General features: G+C 40.2%; 1 protein-coding gene across 1 annotated transcript in view; it reads right to left on the minus strand.

Annotated features, from left to right (window-relative positions):
- The window catches only part of RPS6KA2 (ribosomal protein S6 kinase A2), a 156,193-nt gene that overhangs the window by 47,962 nt on the left and 93,280 nt on the right, over nucleotides 1-14,951 (minus strand). Inside the window, exons 7-10 of the mRNA XM_030946317.1 lie at nucleotides 9,082-9,119; nucleotides 8,224-8,366; nucleotides 1,628-1,698; nucleotides 725-813 (exon numbers count right to left, since the gene is read on the minus strand). Of these exons, the coding sequence (XP_030802177.1) occupies nucleotides 725-813; nucleotides 1,628-1,698; nucleotides 8,224-8,366; nucleotides 9,082-9,119 (341 nt within the window). The remainder of the gene's footprint in view (nucleotides 1-724; nucleotides 814-1,627; nucleotides 1,699-8,223; nucleotides 8,367-9,081; nucleotides 9,120-14,951) is intronic.

Here is a 14,951-nt window from a genome sequence, read left to right on the forward strand (position 1 = left end):
AAACAAAAGTGAATTGTGGGGAGTGAGCTGGGGGAATATGGCTTCATTACCTGAATCTGTAATTGGAGAATTAGCCCTGATATGCAAATAGACCAAACTTATATGGTTTGAAAAACTCGTGACCATTGTCCATCTTGGGTGTAGCCTCTGTGAGGCTTTTGCAATGCCCAAGGTGTATCTGTTGAAGGCCTTTAATAAATAGCCACTTTATTCTCTTAACTCTCTCTAGCCTCTGTTCTAGGTAGCCACTCCAAGGCATCAGCATCAGTAAAAAGGAGATGATGTATTTAGGTAACAAAGAATAAAGTCTACTGCAAGAGCTAAAAGAACAAGACAGGATTGAAATGCATTTGGGAATGGGAGAGATGAAACCTGAGATTTGCAGCTAAATTATCCAGATTTTAAACCACACTTATGTCTCAGTTCCCTATATTATCATACACAGCAGGTATCTTAAATCATTCATAAAAGCTGTCAGTTCACTCACTCTTTTTACCCAAAAAATGAAACACAAGTTAATATCATGTCTTAGATTTCAATGCTTTGCCTGTACTTCTTATAAATTTCTCTAGTGATGCTGAAGGCTCCCTGTGCTCTGGGAAGGAATGCCAAAATGCCACCTAATGAAGAGGACAACCACTGGAAAAGATGAGCTGAGAGGTACAGCTCACCCCAAGACAAGGCAGGGAGCATATAACAAATGTGCTGACCAAACCACACGTACCTAATCTGTTGGAGGGGTTCCTTTTGAAGAGGGCTCGCAGCAGGCTCTGGGCTTCTATGCTCAAAAACTGTGGCATTCCCAGCTTGGCTCTGAAAGAACACAACACTTGAAAAGAAAATAGATTTTTCAAGCTTTTTTTTCTATCCCACTGTGGCAGAAATAGCTGAACTGTAGCAGTCAGGATGGGCAGACACATGAAATCTGTGACCAAAGGCTACCTAAGAATAGTGCAGTGCAGAGTGAGATGGTGATCTTAAGGAAGGTTTTAATACTGATTTCACTAGAGGTAGAGCAGCTCTAATGAATCCCATAAAACTTTTGCAACCTAAATTGGTAATTTTCCTACAGAATTTTTTCACTTTTTTGTTTTCTAGAATAAACTAAGGAATAAAGAGGAATTTAAACAATCAAACTTAATGAAAAAATGTATACTAAACTGCGTACTGTTTAAAGAGAACAAAACTTTTGTCTTGGCCATTCACCACTACATTGAAAAAATGCACTAGTGATCAAAGCTGAGCTTCAGATACTTTTGTCTGCAATTAACATTAAATGAATAGGACATCGCAAAGGAAAAGACTTGAAACTTGGCAACATCAAAATATAAGATGTCCTGCAGAAATCTGACTTTGCCACATTTCGTGGATACTGAGATTGTCACAAAAAGTAAGATAAATTTCTTTTGTAGGCCCTCTCAGTAATTCACTTCCTACTGTTTATTCTGAAGGCAACTTACACAGGCATCAGCTTTGCGTGTCTTACTAAATTCACACCTTGCAAGGCTTTGGAAAGTTCATTACACCCATCATTATTCTCTACTCATCAAATACTTAGGCCCTATGGAGTCTCCAGAGGGTAGAGCTATCTCACAGTTAGAAGAATGAAAGCAGTTTTGATACTCACTTGAGAATGAGTGCCATTGTCTCCTTTCTGTCTTTTCCCTGGAAGGGTAATGATCCCGTCAGCATCTCAAACTGTGGAGTAGCAACAAAACAGTAAATCAAATGTGCATGGGGATGGTCTGCATAGCTGACCACATCCATCTTCTATTCCCAACACAACTGAAAACTAGAGGAAAAGAAATGATACAACGACCTGCGCACACAAAAAATGGCACAGCAAGTGTGGAGGACTGTTCCATTCCAGAGATGTGTTACAAACTGTTTACACTGATAGCTGTTGTCAAGTTTTGGTATGTTTGGGAAGAAGTGTCACATTTGGTGCTTCCTCCAGCATCTGTTTTATGACCAATGAGGTATTTGGCTTGGAGGGACCTTTATCCTGCATGGATATGGCTCTTAGGTGTTTGGCATGGTCTACCATGCAAAGAAAATGGACTTGATATGCCACTCCCCACCTTTTTAGGTTGAGTCAAACCACCTCTTTGATTGTCTATTTGCAACACTCAGAGATGCCTCTCCAATATTTTGCAGGAGAAACAAGACTAAACCCCACATTCTCAAGGCTTTTGAGTGTGACTTTTCTCTCCTGCTTTGGTTCCTCTGGCGGTACTCAGTGATGAATCTCAAAAGTGTCACATTTAACTGAACCCAAATCTCAAAGCAAAAATCAACAGTCATCATCATCAATTTCCTAAGTCAAGTGTTGAAACATCAATCAGTTATGGTTCCTTGGAGACACATTAGTGCTTTCAGTAAATTTGACAGGAATTTCACATGTGTAAAAAGAGAAAAAAAAGAATGAACCCCAGCTGAAGAAGCTTGCCTAACTTGGATTCAACACCAGGTCTTTCACACAGCTCTCACCATGGTGTTTTATGGAGTGGCAGCTGCTTGCTCTGACTAAGGGAGGCTGAAGGCTGTGCATCACCAAACACAAAGACACCAAGAACATAATTCAGCTTGGACACAAAGGAAAACTGTATTGAGGGTAAGGTAAACTGTTACTTGTTTGTGCCTGTTATTCAGGTTTTGGATCTCTTCTACTATAGAAAGCTAATTAATTAGTGTAATTAATTAATCTAATAATTAATACTCATTGCTATAAGTAAATACCTGCTAAGGCAGGAAAGATTCTTCAAGCTTTACATACTTTTTGTACCTTATCTTACAAGAAACCACAGTGCTCCCAGAAAGCACATTTGTGCTAAGAAAGATTCTTTCATTACCAAAAACTTGGGTCAGACTGCCCCACAGCCTGACCCTTCCTCCTGCCCAGATTAAATACAGCTATACCAGAAGAAAAATATAGAAAAAAGAAGAAAACTAATGGTGAACCTGCTATGTTAATTTTGGGAGAAGGGCAGAGGAGATATTTAGAAGCCAGATAACTAACTGAATATAGTTAATTGAAGGATTAATCTTCATTAGTAACAAATTACCTCAAGGCACTAAAATGCATAGTAGAAACATAAATAAAACCACTTTAAACAAATTTATATGGCTGCCAAATATAAACAAGACTTGGAAAAAACAAATACATTAACTTCTGTTTGGGTTACGAGAGGCAAGAAAAGACCTTCCTGGTAGACCTGGAGGAAAGCAGCTCGTTTTCTACAAAGAAATATAATGGGGGAGAATGTTTAAACCTGCCTAGATGACACTGGAGCTTAAATACCATTTTCAAAGTAATTCTGACCTATTACAGCCTAGTCCTGATAAAATGGGACTGGGAATGAAGGGCAGAGAACATTGCTTCCCAGGGCAGCAGCAGAAATGGTACAGATTGTACCAAACCCTCCTCATGATTTCTAGAGCGTTTATGCTCACGGAAAGTACCTCATGCTCACTTACACTTGCTCATTATAATAGATCTAATTCAGTGGCACCAACAATGGCTGCTATGCCTCATTTATGCTGGCATAAATGAGCTTGATGCTGCTGATGCAGGTGATACAGACATAAGCAACTGCTTGGTCAGTGACTACGTGGGAAAGGACTGTAGTTCCCAAGCACCCCAATATCCCAGGGATACCTGCAAGTGCACCATGGCTGCAAGGGATGGAAACAAGAAGGAAGGAATTTGGAAGAAACTTAAGGTGCAGGAGGGAGCAGGGGGAATGACTGCTCTGGAGGCTGCAAGAAACATTTACTGTGCTGCTGTAATGGCAAGCACTTTGTTACCACATCTCCAGTTGTGCAGGCCTAATGCTCAGATTAATTCAGGCTCAGAAGAAATGCAGTTAACATCAATATTTAAAGTGAAAGGCAGCCACGTAAGTGAAGTGTACCAGAGCTTTTTACTTTAATGATCTTAGCTAAGCAGCATCTGGAAGAAAGCATTAGTTTCTCAATTGCAGTCCTGACAAAATCTGTTGAAGGTACAAAATGAAAGAACGAGACTGAAAAAAATTGAAATTGTTCATTTCATCAGTTAAAGCTATCATTTCACTGCACAGTGACCTGTCTTCCTGATGATTTTTCCAAAAAGTAAAAAATCTTGCTAAACCTGAAAATGAAAACAGAAGTGAGACCATGCTGCTCACACTCATGCACACAAATACAGAGGGGGTCACAGAAGGTTGACAAGAAGCTGAGACTAGGGGTGAATGAACTCTGCAGTATTTCTGTCTATTAAAGCAGTCCCTATAGTTTTGCTGGAGGACTAAATTTTCATTTTCTCTACTTCCCCACCTGCAGAAACCATCTGTTTGCTCCTTCCTTCCCACCAATTCACTTCCCAGTTTTTGGAGGGCCATCTTCTGTTAGACTTCTGAAGGCTGCACCTCCCTCCAACCTTGACTTCCTTTTTGTACCAAAGCAAGTGCAAGAAAGGCAAATATTCTTGGTTCGAGTTCAGCTGCCTATTTAGAGAACCACAGAACTAGGCTTAATGGGCCTCTGGAGTCACATAATCCCTGCTGAGGCCTCAATATACTCACTATGCGGTGCTCCCTTTCTCTAGTTTTCAGGGCAGTCTCCAATTTCAATAGGCAAAGCATGAGCACCTCCCAGATGATATGCATGTGGGAAGACCCTGGAAAAGACTGCCACATTTCCTCAGGAAATTCAGGATTCAAGAAGTGACCCAGGAAGGTTACTGGAGAAGATAATGTGTGAGAAAAAAATCCTCAGCCTGGGTAATGACCACAAGAATCTTCCTAATGGATGGAAAGAGAGCAGGTTGTGCAAACTACTTCAGCCCAAGTCTTCTGAAGTTTGTGAGCACAGGATAAAACCCAGAGTTACAAAGAAACTTGAAACCATTCTGTTTTGGCAAGCAGAGAGCGACACTCTCATCAGAATGGTCAGGTTGTCCTCTCAACACTTCCAGTCATTTTCCAGGTATCTGAGAACTGCTCAAGCACACAGTTTAATACTTGCAAAATGCATTGAGTATTTTTCATTATCTGTGTGTGTGAAACATAATGAATTAGTGCTCACAAAGGGTTGAACACCTTAACATAACAACAAGCATAAACATTCAAAATAATGTTCATGAAGACCATCCCTTGCACTGGAAATAAAAAAAGTGTAATAATGGGATTTTGTAAAAGAAGATTAATTCTTTGATGTCTTACATTGATTTGTCCAATGTAACTGTATAGTTACTACAAAATTAGTACAGAACTGAATACTTTGGATACCAAAGGGACATTTTCTTTTCTTGTGAAGACTTAATTACTTGCTGATACATATGAACACATTTTTTTCTGGTTTGGGACTGCTACCAAGTCATCACAGCCATTTCCCTAATTATATTCCCCTCTCTGCCCACATGACTCTCAAAGGTGTAGAGTGGTTTTTTTCATGAAGTACAAGAGATACAACTTTCATAAGGTCTGTGACCTTGTAAATCAGCTGGTAGATGAACTACAAAAGCACTGCTTTGTGAGGCTTTCCAAGAGGTTTGAACATCTAAGATCAGGTTGACCAGTTTATCTGGGCTTCAGAGATGGCAGTGTGGGCATCAAGACTCTTGCAGTGGAGCTTAAAAGGTATTAGTTACATATCCAACTTTTTAACAATGTAGGCCAAACCCTTGTACATGAAGATCCCTTGATGCAAAGCATTTGCAGAGTATATCTTATCCAAAACCTTCAATGCACTGAGCAAGACACAGAAAGGCAAAAAAGAAAAACTGTTTGGTCATGATAAATCACATAAATTCATCAGCAAAAATTACAGAAGTGTTTCAGCAGTCATCACCACATACTTAATGAGAAGCAGGGACTGTCCTTGGGAATGCTGGAAGGGGCAAATTTTAAGATTTGTGTAACTGCACCTGCTGACATACAGTAAGCTACCATAAAACAATTCAAATAAACTGAGCAGCAAACAAACAGAGCAGGTAGCAGGTTCAGTTGTGTGGCCTGTGTCAAAGGCCCAGCTGGCAGTAAATGAAGTTGTACTGTGGTGACGGTAAAAATCCTGGTGAATAGTAATTCACAAAATAATTAATAACAAAATTAATAAACAAGACCAGAACTTCGATATTTTCAGACAAGTTTGTTTTGCTATTACTAACCACTACATGCCACATTTAAGGAGTGTGCAAGGATCATTCAGTTTGATTCTAGTCTGTGCCCTGGTCAGTGGGGGGTGGCAAGAGAAGCAGGAATTCCTCTTCACAGAGCAGAACAGAAAAGAGAGTGTTTGGTGGCTCTGATGATGAGGAAGATACAGGCCATGCTACAACTATAGGCATAGTATGTTCCCTTTTTTGGTAAGAATTTTAGACAAGAAAATTACACAATCACATACACTTCTTTTGAATCTATGCATATTTCATCAACTGGTATTTTCTTCATCTATTTTACATCCTACTCCAAAGTACTTAGGAAGAAATGCTAATAAATAATTTGAATACAATTTAATTATCTTCTGTTTTTCAGACTGACCAAAAAAAAGCTTCCATAATAGAACATACACTTGACAGAACAAGGAAAACAAGGAGAAAAGAGCAGAGGCAAAGACAGCATCAGAAAATTCTCCCAGCGGTTCAGTGTGTGGAAACAAACATTTTTTGGTCCCAAACAGATAAACGTTGAAAAGGAAAAAAGGTTGAACTGATTGATATATTTTTCTCTAAGATGTCTGGTAACACTTAAAGGCTTAAAACATTAGCTTGGAGTTAAAAGGGTTTTACTTTCTTTAATTCATCTCCTTTTATAGAGATTCTAATCTGCTGAATCCTTAGGGGAGAGTTGAAAAGAGGAATGGAAATGGAAAAAAAAAAAAAAAAGAAAGCCTAGCGAAACCCAGGGAGGAATAGTCCAGTTTATTAAGAGTTTATTAGCTGGTGAAAGAAGAACAATCTATACACCATATGAACCATCTTTTAATGGGAGACAAAGAGTGAGAAGACTCAGCTATTCACCAAAAATAAATATATAATAAAAAAAGTAAAAGGGTAGGGATAGATTTATTCTGGGAGACATACCCTATTGATTTATGTGAATAAATGTACATGGTTTAAGAGTGCTGAGTATTCCCAAATGGATTTGTGGCCATAGGAGATAAGGATATTCCACTCCTCTTATAATGCAGGCAATAAATTACAATATTTATGTAGATTTACTGCTGCCAACCTGCTAGATCAGTGATGTAGGCCCTCACCAATCCAAATTTTCACATTTTTTCACACTGCTTACTACGCTTCCTCTGGTGGCATCAGTAGTCCATTTCAGGTGAACAAAATTTTAACATATTCTATGGATTTTGGCATGCAGTGCAATACATAGCTACCAAAACCAGCCCCCATACCACAGGAAATGGGGCTGTATTGAAAGAGCACACTGCTATGCTAATTTCTGATTCTGGTTCTGCTGTGACAAACATGGTGAGGTGCCCTGTGAGCCACAGCTGCCTGGGGATGGCCATGCCCGGAGCACAGGGTGGATCTGCAGCCTGCACGCCTCAGGAGACAGCAGCACCAGCTCTGTTTTATCCAAACATAGCCCTATGAGAGCAGCAGGTGCCTGGTGTCTGGGCTCAAGGGACAGCACCATGCTTGATAAAACAATCCTTCCAAAAACTTACAGTGTTCATATACTGTACAGCTTTGAAAAAAAATCAATGTCACAAACCAACTTCTTGATCTTTTCATCTGCCTCTGCAACAATAGCACACAGACTGAAGAGGCTGGAGGGGTGCAGGGTGGGAGGTTAGCATCGGAACACGTCATTTTAAAAGGCTGGTTTGATGAGAGTGCAGTACTGCCACCCTGATTTTTAAACATTTTCTAAGCCTTCTGATGTTTATATTCTTGTAATGAACTTTCTCACACACTTTATGTAAATAACTTATTTTGCATTCTTTTATAGAAGAGAATGGTGGTCTGTCCAGTGTCATTGGAGAGGTGGCACTTTCACCTTCCAATCCCCTGTCACTTTTGGAAATCTATAAATGCTGGAGCCAGAAAAATAAAGGTCCCTTGTTACCTTGGGAAGAGCAGCGAGTCCACATCATGCTGTTTCGCGTCCTACAGTGACACAAATACCTCTCTGAAAAACCTCCCTGACACCGCAATTTTTATCAGAGGGATCTGATGCCTCCCCCAGCCACCCCTGCAGCAGATGAGCAGAGCTTGTGCCTCACCATGAGCACGCCAAAGGACCACCAGTCGGCACTCTGCGTGTGCCCACGCCGGTTCACCACCTCGGGGGCCATGTACTCGATCGTCCCGCAGAACGAGTACGCTCTCTTGTCGTGGTCAATGGCTTCTTTGCTCAGACCAAAATCTACACAAATTGAAGCAGAACAGGGCTCGTCAGCTCTCTAAAAGTTATTATTTATGCTTTTGCTGGCTTAAATTGTTTGAACAAAACACGCCAACCAGCTGGTGAAGTGCCCTCCTGTCCGTGTGCAGAAAGAGGCCACAGGCACAAGGGTGCTGGAGCCCTGCCTAGGTGGAGTGCCTGGCACTTGTTAATACACCCTGAAAACACACATATCATTTTCCCTGTGCAGAATGAGGCTCTGGCTCAAGGCAGAAGGGAGTTTAAACAAGCAGAGATATACAGATCAGGTTTGGTGAAGGCAATGTTAGCAAGGATTCCTGTGCAGCTATATTCCAAAGTATTAGGAAAATTAATCCCAGATTACAGCAGTGAAAAGGTTGGCTAGACAGTGCCTCTAGAGTGGGAAAGGGATCTCTTTCCAGCCATCCTCTGCCTGGATCAAATAGTCATATTGGAAGCATCCTTCCATCCACAGTGGCAAGCAGCCAAACCTGCCTGCTTCACATAAGTCAAGAGCACAATTTTACCAAGAAAATGCTATGTTCTCCGTGTGCTGTGCAGCAGGGGGGCTGACAAATCAACAGAGAAGCTCAACACTCAAACTCTTCTGGCTTCTAGTTTTTGTAAGCAAACTCCTTCCAACCAAAGATCAGGATGCATGCAATATACTGCAGGAAAAAAAAAATCAGCTCATAGGCATGAATTTCTCACATACCTGTTATCTTAATGTGACCCTCTTCATCAAGAAGAATGCTATAAAGCAAAAAAAGAAACATTCATTCATTAGCCAGGCACAAAGAGCAGTTAAAAAACATGAATAAAAGATGTTTAAGTCAGGTAAGGAAACATTGCAAGATTCAAATACTTATGTACACAAAACCTTAGTGGATTCTGTGGCTCCAGAAAGAAAAATGAACCTCAAAGGTTTTTTTAATCTTATGTCTGAAGCATGTACAGCCTGAGGCAGTTCCATGAGGAGCCTCTGTCCCCCACAGGCTGTTCAAGGTGGGCATGCAGACAGAGCTCAGGAAGAACAGGGTGCTCAAAGCCAGCAGCTGCAGGGTTTATGCTTCCAGCAGGAGAAGGAGCTATACATTTCCTGTTCTTGTCACAGGAAAAGGCAATCACACCAATAATCAAGGCTTGGACTCACTGGACCTAAAACTAAGTCCAAAGGTTCATGCTGAAGTAATAGAAGTCTTCGTAGAGCACAGTGACTAGTCACAGCCTAACTGCATGGATCTCAGCCTCTGCTTTTCAGTCCAGAGCACAGATGAAAATTCAGCCTGGAAGCCAAATTCAAGTGTTCTCACATTTGCCACCTGCCGACATATTTTTTCTTAACAAAGGCACTCCAACATTTCTGTAGTTCACAAAAAGCAGTGCCAGTTTTTGTGGAAACAAGAAGGGACACAGAATTTGAAAAATAATGATTTTGGTAAATAAAAACTGATATACTAATGAAGGTGGTCTTTCTCCAGTCCTGGTTAGACTCAGTATATTTCTCTTTTTAAACTGATCTACCATGGTACCAGCTATTTTTATATTCCTCTTCTCTTAGAGAATCACTTTGATATAATTATTCAGGAAGAAAATATGATAGAAGTGAACGAAATATAATGGGCTATACTTTTTGTGAAAAGTTGTGTCTGAACTGAAACATAATTGAAAAAAAGATGCTCTTCTGTCATTCATGTGTTTACAAAAAGCTGTTGTGCAAGACATCAAAGGCCAGCAACTAAGTCAGTACCATGAGTCCAATAATTAAAGTCTTTTCTTCTCAATAAAAGCATCTTACCTTTATTCTTTCTTCACATTTTCCTTGAACACGTAATTTTCAAGTACTAGTCTATACCGGGCATGTTTAAATGTACTTTTGTGACTGCAACCCCTAAACTTGTGCTTTGTAAGAGAACAGAATAAAACACCTGCCAGTGTGGAAGTGAGCATGAATGTGTGAACTCCCCAGACCTGGATCTGGAAAAATAGCAGGGGGAATAGAGCTCACAGAAATCACCAAAAATTTTGCCCCATGCCCAGGAAGCCCTTGTGAATAACTATGCAATTCAAATGAAATTTCCCCAGAAGCACTGATTTTACACTTAATGGGTTTTAAATTTCATGATTTCCTATTGAAAATCCACGCTGCTTTAAGTATGCACACGATGGGTGTTCCCCATACTTTGCCCTGGTTAAATGGCTCACGCCTTACCCTCGTTAAAGGGATAGAGGCAACACCAACAGAGCTTTCAGACTGATAATGCTGCCTGAGGTTGAGTGAGAGACATACAGCAACTCTTTCTCACACTGTTTGCATGCAAAATGCAAATAGATCAAAACTAATAGATCCTGGCTTCCAATGGATGTGTATCCCATATCCCCTAAAATGTGATCTACAGTTCCTTCCTCCATCTCATGTTCCCTAATCACTCTTCTACCATGGCCTTGGCTGCTGGCAGCTTCCTCTGTGGCCTCTGGCAGCACCCTCTGGACATCTGGGTGCCTCCACATTTGCCATCTGGCAGCACAAATAATGCTACAGCTACTAGCCGAAGATTATATTTCATGTAAAAAGAAAACTATATGCTAATAGTGAGGGAAAAAAAGGGCAACTGTTGTACTGAATTATCGTAGAGTGAAATTAAGAAGAAAAGAACAAAGTACCTGCTTCTGAGAGTGCAAATTGCAACAACAGACAAATAGTTTTCTTGTGACAGTAGAAGCAAACTAATTATCTGATCATACTCTGTACTCTTTTTATCTTTGTCACCTTACAATTCCTTATTATCCCACAATAGCAGACATTCTATTGTGACAATCACAATTACTTTAGCTATGGTTTGCAGAACAAACTAATCTGAAATAAGATAGTATTATTCTATGGAAGGGGAAAAACAACCAGAAGTTCTTTATACGATTCAGGCTTGAGAATTATCTTTCATCTAAATTAATATTTTGAAATTATAAAAACCATAAAAAAATAGACTACTTTTAAATGCTAAGCTAGGTTACAATCATACTGAATGATAAACTTCAGCTAGGAGGTTTTTTTCATTTTATTCTTTCAGTCTAATATTTGAATGCTTTTACCGGATGCTGTCATTGTAAACCTTCTCTTCAAAGCAGTAATAACAGTTATTAGGTGAAAAATATGCCAACACCATAAATAAGTGAACCACACATAGGCTTGGAACAAAAAATGCCACAAAATAAGGGTGTCTCTTAGACAGGAGGAGACTGAGGGGAGACCTCATCACAGTCCACAGGTTTCTCAAAATGGGAAGAGGAAGGGCAGGCACTGATCTCTGTGGTGGCCAGAGACAGGACATGAGGGAATGGCCTGAAGTTGTGTCAGGGAGGTTTAGGTTGGGTATTAGGAAAGGTTCCTCACCCAGAGGGTGGCTGGGCACTGGAACAGCTCCCCAGGGAAGTGGTCACAGCACCAGCATGACAGAGTTCAAGGAGTGTTTGGACAATGCTCTCAGACAGAGGGGTGTGATCCTTGGGATTGTCCTGGGGATATTCTATTCTACGATTGAACATTTTAGCACCAGGACCATCCCAAAAACATTCAAACTACTTTCACTGAACTTGGTTTAAAAGTATGCCTTGAGAAGATAAAGGTTGGAAATCTCCATGCTAGAGGCTGGGGCAGCTAAATTTGTAGTAGAGGAATGACACAGCCCGAGTTACAGGAGAAGTCCCATAGCAGAGCTAGGACTGCAAACACCTTATCAACTTCTCTGCTGCAGCTTTATCACAGGGGAAAAAAGCTTTTGTTATGGGCTGTTGGCATTGTTTTATATCATGTCTTAAATCAAGGCCTGAACAATTCTCTCCCATTTTTCTCTCGCTCTCTTTATTTTTGGTTTTGAGTCATGTCTTCCAGGCTTTACTTTGAGCTCCAACATCCTCAGATCAATGTGATGTTCTGCCAAACCTAATAAAGCTGGAACTCTGGGGTTGGTTTGGTTCTGGTTTCCCCCCCTTTCTTTTTTTTTGTTTGGTTGTCATTTCTTTTTTTTTTTTTTTTTTTGGTTTGGTTTTGGAATTTTTTTGGATGATATAATTTTCTTTCTAAGTGAGAGCAGTTTTGCAGAAGATTCAACCCACACTTTATGTTAATCAGAAACTGTAGCTAAATTTTCAGGTGGGAGATAAAACCTGATACTATCAAGAGTGTTTTATTTCATTTTGTTATGAAAGTACCAGATGAAGCAGTCAAATACCTACTAAAGACATGAAGATTCTCACAAATTGTGTTTTGTGACATTTAAGTGTTCACATGACCCCATGCTATCTCACCCTGCTGAATGCAAATTCCTCTCTGTTGTCGCTTTGTTGACACCATGAAGCCAAAAACGGACAGCTTACATGAATGGAGGCTTTCCACCACCTTTGTCTCTTACTAATTCTCAGACCTCCCCTCTCTCCACAGGGCAGTTACATTCATAAATCAGTAGTCATGGTTGGCAACACACTGCATTAAAAAGTGGTTGGTTTTTTAGAGTATAGAGTCTACACTGTCCCTTATGTAAACAACCGAGGGCCTTAAAATGTACATCACTCCTTGTTAACCTAAGCCCCTGTTCCAGAACCCAAAGTGCATCTAGGTTCCTGAAAAGAGAAATGATAAAGATTAATAGTAGTCTGTCCATTTTCAGATGGTAGTTATTTCTAAGTCACCCATGTCCTTAAACCACAGCATAAGAAATAAAATATGCATCATATACTACCTTATGATAAGTTCCCATTTTTCTGTCTTGGTATTTACCATATTCCATACTTTATAGCTTGATTGTGCAGTTCTTAAATAAAAGCATGCCTCACCATTTAAGGAACTCAGTGGCTTCCAGTGTGACTGAACAATATCTTGTCCCACAAGGGATGCCACTGAAATCACCAAGACAACTCAAGGAGAAGAATTTGTCTGCAACAATTCAAGAGAAGCATCTGCTTGTTCTAAACAAGACTCTAACCAGAAAGCTCAATTACTTGTCTTTTTGAAGTAAGTACAGCTGACTTGAGAACAACTCCCAGATGCACTTGAAATTAACTCATAGCTTTCAATTGTTAACATGGATTTTTGCTCAGGGAATCTTAACAAAAAAAAAAGCTGAACCTTAAATTTTAATGTACTGAGGGTTGTTCCAAGTGGTTTTAACAGTGCTGGGTTTTTTGTTTGCTTGTTTGTTTTAACATAAAAACTCCAATGAGCTTTATTTTAGCATACTTACAGAGCTGACAAGCAAACTCAAACCTATCAGCAGCTATTTTGGGAGCATCTGAAGAACAGCAAAAGCATTGAACAATGGAAGGTCTAATGCTGTGCCTATCTTTAATAAAGGGGAGAGAGGGGAAGAAAGAGAGAGAGAGAATTGGGTAATTATGGATTAATTAATTTATGTCCAGTTCTGGAAATCTGACAGAGCAAACCTTGTGGTGTAATCATGCTGGTAATGCCTCTGCTGCAGATGTGTGTGTGATTCTGCACGTTGCACTTCAAAGGAGAGAGGAATCAAGGGAGATCAAAGGGGAGTAATGAGAAGGACTGAACCCCTGTAAAAGACTGACTAGTGGAGAAGAGTTCAGCACCTGGATTGTTTAGGGTACAGAAGAGGGTCTAAGGAAAAAGATGTTCTCACAACACCCGGAGGCTGCTGCTGAGAGCAGAACAAGCAGGCTGGGGCTTCCAGGAGGACAGGCTAAGGAGCACTGGCCTGCAGGGGCAGTGGAGAAATTTCAAACAAGGTATTAAAAGCAACATTTTAGATGAACAACTGCTGGAACACTGCCAAGAGGCTTCCTGTGGAAAGCACAGAGTCTTCATCAGCTGCTTTAAGCCTGGGTTAGCAACACACCTGTTATACTCTTGATCCAGCCAGGGGGCAAGGGGAGGATGAGGACATCCTGAGATGATCCTAATTTTATTTTATCATCTTATTTAGGAAGATATTCTGTCCCAGATGTAACTAAAAAAAAAATTAGCATTTTTTCCCATGGAGAGTAATTGTTTTATTCTGCTGTATCTGTTTCTTTAATGTAAACCTAAAGTTCCAGAGAAATCATAGGCTGTCATGCTCTGCTCTCCCAGGCTTTGCACTTACAGAGCTTTTCTTAGAGGATATGGTTTTCAATCAGAGGCCTTGATTTATCTCCAGATATGAATTCCTGGGTCATTCCCTTTCCTATACAACAGTTATATTCATGCAAGCTAAGTTTGCACTACATCAATTGCATCCAAATTAAACTGTATCACAGTTAATCCATTTAACTATAGATCAAAGGCCATAAACTGTATATATAACAGCGAGAAAATGCAAGAGTGAGGGCTGCCAAATTAACTTTACACAGGGATCTCTCTGAGTATAGGTCTCCAGTTATGCAAGGATACTTTTTATTTCCTTCCAAAGAAATCTTGTCTCAGTTGGCAGACTGGTAACACTCAGGGAGGGATTTTAGCAGAGCAGTACAGTGAAGGGGATGGCTGGTCTCAGCTCAGACAAAAATATAGAAAAACTGGATTCCGTCTGTACCTTTTCAACATGCTTCTATGTGACAATGACAAATCAGTGACACCTTCCT

This window comes from Camarhynchus parvulus, chromosome 3 (assembly GCF_901933205.1).
Source record: "Camarhynchus parvulus chromosome 3, STF_HiC, whole genome shotgun sequence".
Classification (NCBI taxonomy): domain Eukaryota; kingdom Metazoa; phylum Chordata; class Aves; order Passeriformes; family Thraupidae; genus Camarhynchus; species Camarhynchus parvulus.